Source organism: Ursus arctos, unplaced genomic scaffold, assembly GCF_023065955.2.
Source record: "Ursus arctos isolate Adak ecotype North America unplaced genomic scaffold, UrsArc2.0 scaffold_13, whole genome shotgun sequence".
Lineage (NCBI taxonomy): Eukaryota > Metazoa > Chordata > Mammalia > Carnivora > Ursidae > Ursus > Ursus arctos.
Genome location: NW_026622797.1, coordinates 2,371,146 through 2,380,148, shown reverse-complemented (window position 1 = coordinate 2,380,148; position 9,003 = coordinate 2,371,146). Strand labels below are relative to the sequence as shown.

The 9,003-nt window shown below is 51.5% G+C and overlaps 1 protein-coding gene across 1 annotated transcript; it reads right to left on the bottom strand.

Moving 5' to 3' along the window:
• Positions 1-6,125: 6,125 nt before the first annotated feature.
• Positions 6,126-7,790, bottom strand: TTLL2 (tubulin tyrosine ligase like 2). Its single transcript, XM_048226193.2, is given in 3 exon segments — positions 6,126-6,484; positions 6,487-6,944; positions 6,946-7,790. Coding segments are annotated over 3 exon segments (1,650 nt in total). The 5' UTR covers positions 7,779-7,790.
• Positions 7,791-9,003: the final 1,213 nt, after the last annotated feature.

The window sequence follows — 9,003 nt, the reverse complement described above, 5'->3', positions numbered from 1 at the left end:
TCATTTGTCAGAGTAACAGGTAAAACTCATCAGTTGTGGAAAAGCTGCTTTTGGTCTGTCTAAAAAAAAAAAAAAAAAAAAAGAACTTGCCGATTGTTTCATGTTGAATCCGCTTATCCCGAGAGTTTTCACGAAAGCAAACAGGACAGAGCGCTGGGGTACGGGATAGAAGGAACGGGGCTTCTGTGTGCGGACAGCGAGCAGAAACGAACCCGCGTGCTTGTTGGTAAACGGTGTTCAGGCCCCAGACGACGGGCCTGGCTGGCGGTTTCATGACGTGTCACCTGCCGCGCTCCCGTCGAGTCTCGCGTGTGCGAGCTGGAATCAGAGCAGGATGGCTCCTGGTGGGGGCGGGGGCGCGCTGGCAATCAGGACACCTTACGACGGGGCATTCGTGCTGCAACGGCAAGCCGCTGGATCGCACTCCAGCTCCTCGCGCCTCCTCTAGGCTCCGCGCTCGACGTGCAGTCTGACAGCAGGCAGGACACTATTTTGTGTATTTCCACATGTTTGCAAGCAGCATATAAACGTAGTTGTTCAAATGGCAGCAGGAAGAACCCCTAGAACAACCACAGTGAGTGTCCAGGGCTGGAAAGCCGGGTGGCTTGGCCCAAGTCCTGGGGGGAAGGGCCTCCAGGCGGATAGGAGTCTCCCTAAGTCATTGTGCTGTGAGCACGGCATTCGGGCACCTTATTCCCCAGGAACGCCGTGGGGGTGGGTGGCAGAAGATCAGTGACGGATTCCTCTCCCTTGTAGCCCGGTGTTACCTCCCGTGCAGCGTCCCCGGGTGGCTCCGCGTGCCCCAGAGGAGAAAGGTCTCTTCAGAGCATGGTACCCCAGCTTCGGCACACTCAGACCCCCCGTCCCACGTGCCTCTGCCCTCCCGCCCGCCAGCGCCCTCTCCCAGCACCCCTCACTGGGTCAGGCCCTTCCCCAGGACCAGCCCGTCTCATCCAAGCCACCTCTGTTGTCCGGCAGAGGCCTGTGCAGCCACCTCTGCTCTGGAAAGCCTTCCATGATCCCCGCTCCCAGCAGTGGGACACGTCCCTCAGTCCTCTGGCCCCCCTCTGAGTTTGCCGACTCCGAATGTTCTCGGTAAATGGAATCCTACAACATGTGGCCTCTTGTGTCTGGCTTTTTTTCACTCAGCATAATGTTTTCAAGTTAATGCTGGAGACTTCGTGTCAGGACTCGTCAATGCTTTCTTGGGAGGCAGGAGTGGTGACACAGCTGCATCTGGAAGGTTCTGAGGTCACATGCTGGGATGGTAATCTATCAGTGAGGGGACCAACCAATAGGGGCCACCTTTTGAATATGGTTGATGGGTGTCCCTGTGGGAAGCTATGTAGCTTGATGAAGGAATATAATTCAACAATATTCTCTCCGTGTGAAAGGCATATGATGTCCTCACAGTCTGGATTCCTACATAAGTTTCTGATAAAGTGTGGTGAATCTATGAGACTAAGAATCTCCTTGGCTCAGTCACTCGCTTGGGGGTCACCTGTCTCTAGTTAGCAGCTCTGTGGCTTCCCTGTCCCCTAGTGGCTAGGTTTCTGCCCGATGGCACGGTGTGCACAGTGACAGGATTTCCCGCCCAGAGGCCACTGCATCCTCGCGACACCCCCAGGACTGAAACACCGCTCAGCCTGCCATGTGCTCACCCACATCTGGGCTTCACTGAACCGTGACCACTTGTACCCCTGCGTGGACCCATCGCCCCAAACCTGTCTCCTCCGGCCAGCGACTTTCTCCATGGGATGTGCTACAGGGTTCTTTTGTTGTTGTTGTTTACACAATCTTTGTTTTATTTAACTTATTTTATTTGAACTCAGTTAGCCAACATATAGTACATCATTACTTTCAGAGGTGGTGTTCAATGATTCATCAGTGGCATATAACACCCAGTGCTCATCACATCACGTGCCCTCCTTAATGCCCATCCCCCAGTTACCCATCCCCCCACCCACCGCCCCTCCAGCAGCCCTCAGTTTGTTCACTAGAGTCAAGAGTCTCATATGGGTTCTCGCCCTCTCTGGTTTCTTCCCGTTCGGTGTTCCCTCCTTCCCCTATGATCCTCTGTGCTGTTACGTTCCACATATGAGGGAAACCACATGATAATTGTGTTTCCCTGCTTGACTTATTTCACTCCAGGCTTCTCAGGAGCAGGAAAACTCTCTCCGGAGAGACTGTCCTGGCATCACAGAGTACGTCAGTGTCTGGCAAATCCCCTCCCAAACCACAAGTCTGCCAATGTGTGTGTGTTTCCAGATCTTGAAAATGAGAAATTAAAGACATAATCCGCAGAGCACAAAACAGCTCTTTGAAATGTGATTCCGGCATCTTTATTTCCTTTATTTTGTTTGGATGTACAGATTTTATTTTATTTTTTAAAAGAAAAACTGACAATGAGATGTTTGGTTAAATTAAAGGCAAGATAGGTACTGAAACTTCTAGCGGGAATGTGGGGTCACAGCCACCAGCTGAGGGAGGCGGCCTGACGTGGCCCGAGCGCCCCAGCCCATGACCACCGGGTGCGTGGGTCTGCCCTAGCACCGCGGGAGCCTTCTGGCTCTGCAGAGGCCAGTCAGCAGAGACCTATGTGAAAATGCTTGGAAAAACAAAATAAAACAGAAACCCCTTTACTAACCTGAAAAAAGTCCCCATTGGCCTTGAAGGTGTCCAGCTCTTGTAGTAAATACAGACTTGATGACAGAACATTCTCCAAAACCAACCCCAAATCCGTTTTTTAACGAAAATAATATTTTCGTTATTTTAGAACTTAAATTTCTCATAAATGAATCGTGTCCTTTATCTTGGGAAGCTGCCCTGGAGAGGAGGAGGGTGGGGCGTCTTCATGCCACCCGTGTTCTTTCCCACTGCACAGGCCAGCCTGCTGACCTCTTCCCGTGCGCCCTCAGGAAGCCCTGGCGCCCTTTGCTTGTTCAGCACGGGTGCGGGCTGCTTGTTTGGGCTTCGGAGCCCTTCTGTGTTTCTACGAGGCAGCAGCACAGCAAAGCCGGGGGCTGGCCAGCCACTGAGGCAGCGCACAGAGCCAGGGCCCCGTGGCCAGCCCCGCTGGCCAGGAGCCTCACCGCCAGACTCCCTCCCAGTTTTCTAGGCCACAAGTGGGAAGGGAGGTGACTACGAGGGTCTCGGGAATGCTCATTCACACCAGTTAAAGCACTGATCGTTCTGCACGGCTGCACTGGGTCGACGGGCACCCTTCACAACATGCCAGTCGCTAGGAAGGCCCGGCTCTGAGCTTCCCACACACTCCCACTCCCGGGGTCGGGGGTCTAAGGGGTCCCCTCCTCTAAGGGGACAAGGGCCCTGAAGCCCAGTGCTGTCCTCCAGGAGCAGCTGTGAGTGAACACGGTGGGGAGCACACGAGGTAGGGGGTCCAAAAAGCTCCAGGAGGCCAGAGCCCTCACTGGTGCTGAAAGCCTCTTGTCTGTGTTCTTTCCTCAGCCTGGTCCTGACCGAGGGTGGAATCCTAGGCGGACGCTTCCGTAACTTTCTCCTGCAGCAGATGCAGCCCAACATCTGGTGTTCACCTGCGGCCTCAGGTGGCATCGAGGCCTCAGGGACTACTCTAGGCCTCAGTTTCCCTGCATCTCCCCATCTGACCACCCTTCCATTTTCACAGGCAAACCCAACCTGTGTCTGCTGACCACCCCTTCCTCAGAACCGTACCACCCCTCATTCCTCAAGGGAAGCCTTCCTCCGCTCTGCAGGCGTTCTGGAGGCCCCCCGGGGGTGCACTGACCCCCATTCCCTGGGATAGGGGTACCCATGTGACCTAGGCCTGTCTTGTCATCCCCCCACTGGTCAACGTGGGTCAGAGTCTTCCTGGATTTTTCACAGAAGGAGAGAGAAGGTATTTCTTTACCCTCTGATCATAAAATGAGATGTCTGACTGAGCCTGAAAGAGACACACAGGAAAGCAGAGTGCAGCTGTAGGAGTGAGCAGACTCGGAGATGAGCTGAGCCAGCAGGGAATGCAGCGCCCCGTCCCTTCCCGCCTGAGCCAGTCACCCCCCTTTATCCCTCAGTGGCCCTTCTGATGCATCGACCACTGCAGAGTCCCCTGAGAAACCAACCCTAGGGAACAATGAACGGACAGTCGTTTCAGACGGCAGCCTGCCTGGGGACATTAGCATCTCAGCAGAGCACACAGGATGTGGCTTACCTCCCACCATCCCTTCCTGACGGGGTCCACCCTGCAGGGGAGCGGAGACGCCCTGGACAAGCACCCTCCATGGGGTCTGTGCCACCAGCGCACATATGCTGGTGGACATGGTGAGTCTGCTCAACAGACAGGAAGAGTCTCGAAGGTCAGGCTTTGACGAGACTGTGCGGCGGCTGCCCTCCTTCTGCCCGTGTCCACCGGACCCCCTGCACGCCCACGAGGGCAGCAGGCTGCAGCACGGCTGTGAGCCCTGCATGCCGGTGTGCTCCATGCTGACGGGCCGCAGTGCACCTGCCACCTGCCTTCCCGTGGGGGCCACACTGCCCCCATTGCCTTCCAGCCTGGTCTGACCTCAGTGTCACTGGAGCGCACTTCTAACTTCCCCATTCCTTCCAGAAGATTTCCATCATGACTTCCTGTGTCCCCTGCTGTTGGCTTCTTCCAACCTCGAGTCTGGGGAGATAGGATCCAGTTTGGAAATTAAGTAAGAATCTTCCCCTTCAATTGCAAGACGCTTCCAGCTCCCTGGGAGATTTGCCAGAGTCAAAGATCCCATTCATGTCCCAGGCTCCTTTACATACATTTTCCTTGAGCTGCTCCTCTCCTGGTCTTTTGTTCGGAGAGGAGTCTTGGTTCTCTGTGTCTATTTGCACTGTCAGCTCCTTTAGCACCCAGTTTGGAGTATGAGGCAAAATAAAACCCACCAACTCTCCAAAGCCAGGAAACCCAACGCCCTATTTTTCTTGGGGTCCCTAGCGGTACTGCCTTCTCTATCCCTCTGTGACTATCCCTCACGTTTGTACCGGCCAAGTGTTCAGTCGTACTTAGTGGAAGTACAAGGAAGTGTACGCCTATTCCATTTTCCCGGAAGTGGAAGTCCAAGGGTCTTTTTGAAGAACTACCGCATCTCCCGGAGAAGTCTCTCGACTCTGCAGTTTTGACCTTTCTACCCCAGCAAGACTGCGTTTATGTTTCCCCTCCATGTCCCTTACACAACTGTGCACCTGCATGCATTCTACACACGTGTGGTTTCCTGGCGCGTTTGAAGTTTACATTAGCCCACTATGATTTTGGTATAATTGGCCCACATCTTGCTATTTAAGAGCTATACTGCCCAGAGTTTGCATGTTTTTCCTGACACAGGGCCCAAGGCTATTGCCTTAAAACTTCAAATGCTCCAATAAAATCATCTTTCTTTAATAGCACACGCTTCACTCCTCTCTGCAACGTTCGTCCTCCCAGCTGAGTCATTAAAAGCTGGCTCATGATGAAGGAGTGAGTATTTGAAGACACGGAGGGGATGAGAGCTAACCTCATGGTTTGGCCTTAGAGCGCACCTCGGCGTTTGTGGAAAAGAACCTTTTCTTTATTTGCCAAATGCTATAAAGTGGAAACCTGGTGTAAAAGATCAGAACAATCTTGATGCACTTATCTTCCCACTTGACTCTTTTAAATCTTTCCTGGAACAAGGCTGGGAGCAAATAAACGGACTTATGCATGGAGCCTGGCAATGAACAAAATAGGCATTACAGCCTCATCTGGGGATTTGGGGGCGAGGTTTTCAGTAATTTGCCTCACCACGGGTGACTGTTTAATCATTAAGCTGACAAAAATAATTTTGAACAAAAAAGGGTGCATTAAACAAAAACATTAACCCTTGGCCTGTTTTGTATTGTTTTCACCTCAGAGTCCTTAAAAAACGTTCTAATAATCTTTTTCTCATGTGTAAAGAAATGCACAGTATAATTGTAATAACACATTTCCAAGTGCAGACAAGAGGCTGGGTGGTTGTCTCTCACGAAATCGGAGCAAATAAACCAGTCATATCGTATAATTTAATCACCGCCTGAATGTGTCTGACTTTGCAGTCATTACATTTACATACACACCCACGTGAGGGGTCCCAGTGACGTGGTCGATGTGCTGAATGCCAAGGTCAAGGGCTGAGCCGCTGCAGTCCCTGGCGAAGGAATCCCTGGTTTCCCCAAAACCCTGTCACCTTCTTTTTTGCTTCCTTTCCCGCCAAGTGGGAATGTTGCTTATTCATTAGTTTCTGGAGCTCTTGGATTATTCTTCTGACATTTAATCCATTCCTAGAAGCTCCAAAAGTAGCTTCATTGAAAGGAAAAATGAGACCAAAGTTCCCTGCTTGGAGATCCGGCACCTTGCTGTCGTCTGAGAGGACGCACGGGGAGATGCTGGCCCTGCCCACGCATGACTGAATGAGTGACATGAATGGAATGAGCGTCTTATGGGTTGAGTGTCTACCCTTTAGCTTTGGCTTGGTTTGGGGGGCTTATTTGTTGACAGAAGTAGGTCCTTCTTCCTGCTCGTCACTTCCCTCGGCTGGGAGGCATGCTTATTTTCTGGGCATATTTTCACGGCTTTCCTCACAACAGACTCATCCTTAAATGTTCTACCTGTGAACTGTAAGAGGGACTCACAGGAGAGTGCGTTGCAAGCCTTGTTGAGTCTTCCCGCATCCAGCTTAGCGAGGGAGACACCGTGGCTCCCCTTGGCACCGTCATGACATTCTGTCCTCTCATTTCCTAGACCCTGCAAGTAAATCAGCTCAGTGGTGTCATGGATAAGCTTCCTCTTCACTGATACGTCCGCCAAACAGTCTACGGAGAGGGCGGGGCTGAAGCCGACCTCTAGAAGCCACGGTTTCAGGTTGTCATCAATCAAAATGTCAAACCCAAAGAGCTCAAAGCAGTTGGCCGTGAAGGGGACCAAGGGAGCAATGGCGAGCACTGAGAATAACCACGTGGTTGATTTTCTGCCACAGAAGCAGGTCGTCCACATCCCAACTGCGAAGGCAGGATAAGAACCTGCTGAGGGTCCACTAGCAGCCGTGACCGATCACTTCTTCGATTTTCTCATACGAGGCCCCAGATTTATCGATGCTGCTGTCGGTCAAATGGGCATAATTGTTCTGCAGATAACTGAGGTCAAACTTTCCCGTGGCAAACCGCACTCACCCTTCCTGATAAATGTAAATGGTCAAAGGCTTGAAGCCGGTGACACAAACGTAGACGTGGAGGTCACATTGACATCTGCCCACGAGCAGAGGGTTGCAGCTATATTTCTGTACTACGTATGTATCAGCAAAGACTAAGTCTTCGATGTCACTGAACATGATGATGCCCCTCCCGCGAGAGAGCTCTGCGGGCTTGCAAATCCAGTAGCTGTGCTTGGCGCCCAGCAGGGGCTTCTCCCGAAAGTACTCGGCCACGAACTTGTTGTAGTCGTAGGGCATGATGAAGGTCAGGGGGATGAACTCGTACAGGGGCGTGCCGTACACCTTCTTCATTTGCTTCTGGTGTTTGGCCAGGTGGTCCTTCCTGGTGAGCTTGGTGGTGCCCGGGTGGTGGTTGAGGCTCTGCCATGGCTTGATGTTGACGTGCTCGGTCATCCAGAAGGAGGAGGTCCTCCGATACAGGTTCCAGTCTTCCACGTTCTGCTCTCCTTTATCGAACTTGTCCCACCCACGCTCCAGCAGGACGCTCTGTACCACTTCCGGTGTGCGGTCATCAATGCGAAACACCAGAGGTTTCAGGATGGGCCCCGGAGGTGTGTCTTCTGCCATGAAATACAGTTTTCTTTTCTAAAAATCGATGATCAGAAACGCGTTACTGGGTGGGTGGGGGGATCATCATCTAGAGGAGCTTTCCCATAATAGATTCCACGTCCTATGGCCAGTGGTGTGGTCTGTGCCTTCCCACACATCCAACGGTCTCACCAGATACCCGCATCTCTGCTACCCCTGCAAAAACAGACCCGCCCCTCCCTGTGCGCTGTGTCTCTCTGATCATTACCTGCCTATGTCTTCCTTTTAGAGACACGCTCAAAGTGTTGGCAGTTACACTGTCGCTACTCCAGAGTGCTACTCTGCTCTAGGCCTGGGGGTGCAGTGAATCCTGTTGGCCTAAAAGAGGAACATTCCTTAGAAAAAGCAAATGTCAAGTTCTCTGTAGTTAGATGAATTTGAATACGCAAAAAAAGCATGGAATGCTGGTGTTACACGATTAGTGGGGGTCTTACTGGCCTGAGAAGCTTAGGGAGCTGAGACCAGACACCTGTGCACCTGTGATGGCCACCAGCAGTCCCCCGCATCGTCGGTGGTCAGAGGCTGGGTTCACTCAAACACGTGGTAATTTGCAAGAAAAATAGTGAAGAAAAATCTGAGTTTTTAAATACTCTTCCTGCAAAAACAATGATTATGCGAAGATTGTGCCTCACAGTTTGCAAGATACACAGAAAGTGCATATTCAACATTTTCCTGAAATTTCAAAGGAAGAAAATAAGATAGTTTTTGAGAAAATCAAAACTGAGGATGAGGCATGATGTTTCATTATGACCTCGGGAAAAAAAAGGAATAAAGTCAAAGTCTCTTGGGGGAGATGTCAATATTCCAAAGTCTTAAAACAATGTGCTCATCAAAAAGTCCAAGTTCAGGCGATCTTGACTTGTACCTTTGACAATGTTAGTACTGTTCGTGCATAATTTATCATTTAAGGAGGCATACATAATTTGTTCGGTAGAAATTCGGTGATGTGTGAGAGACTCTGACTGATGCTACAGGAGTAAACTTTGGTGCTGTATTTTCAGTGAAGCCAGTCTGACCAGAGTGAAAGTGGGTGGGAAGGAGGGAGGGAGGGAGGGAGCCCAGCTTGCTCACCCCCCTTCTTCTCCAGATTTGAAATTGGGAAGAGTCAAGGAGCAAAGGAGATACCTTGCTCCCAGCGACCTTGTTTCCGAATCTGAAGCCAGCCGTAGAGTGTGGCTGACCTCTGATCCTCAGGCTGCTGACA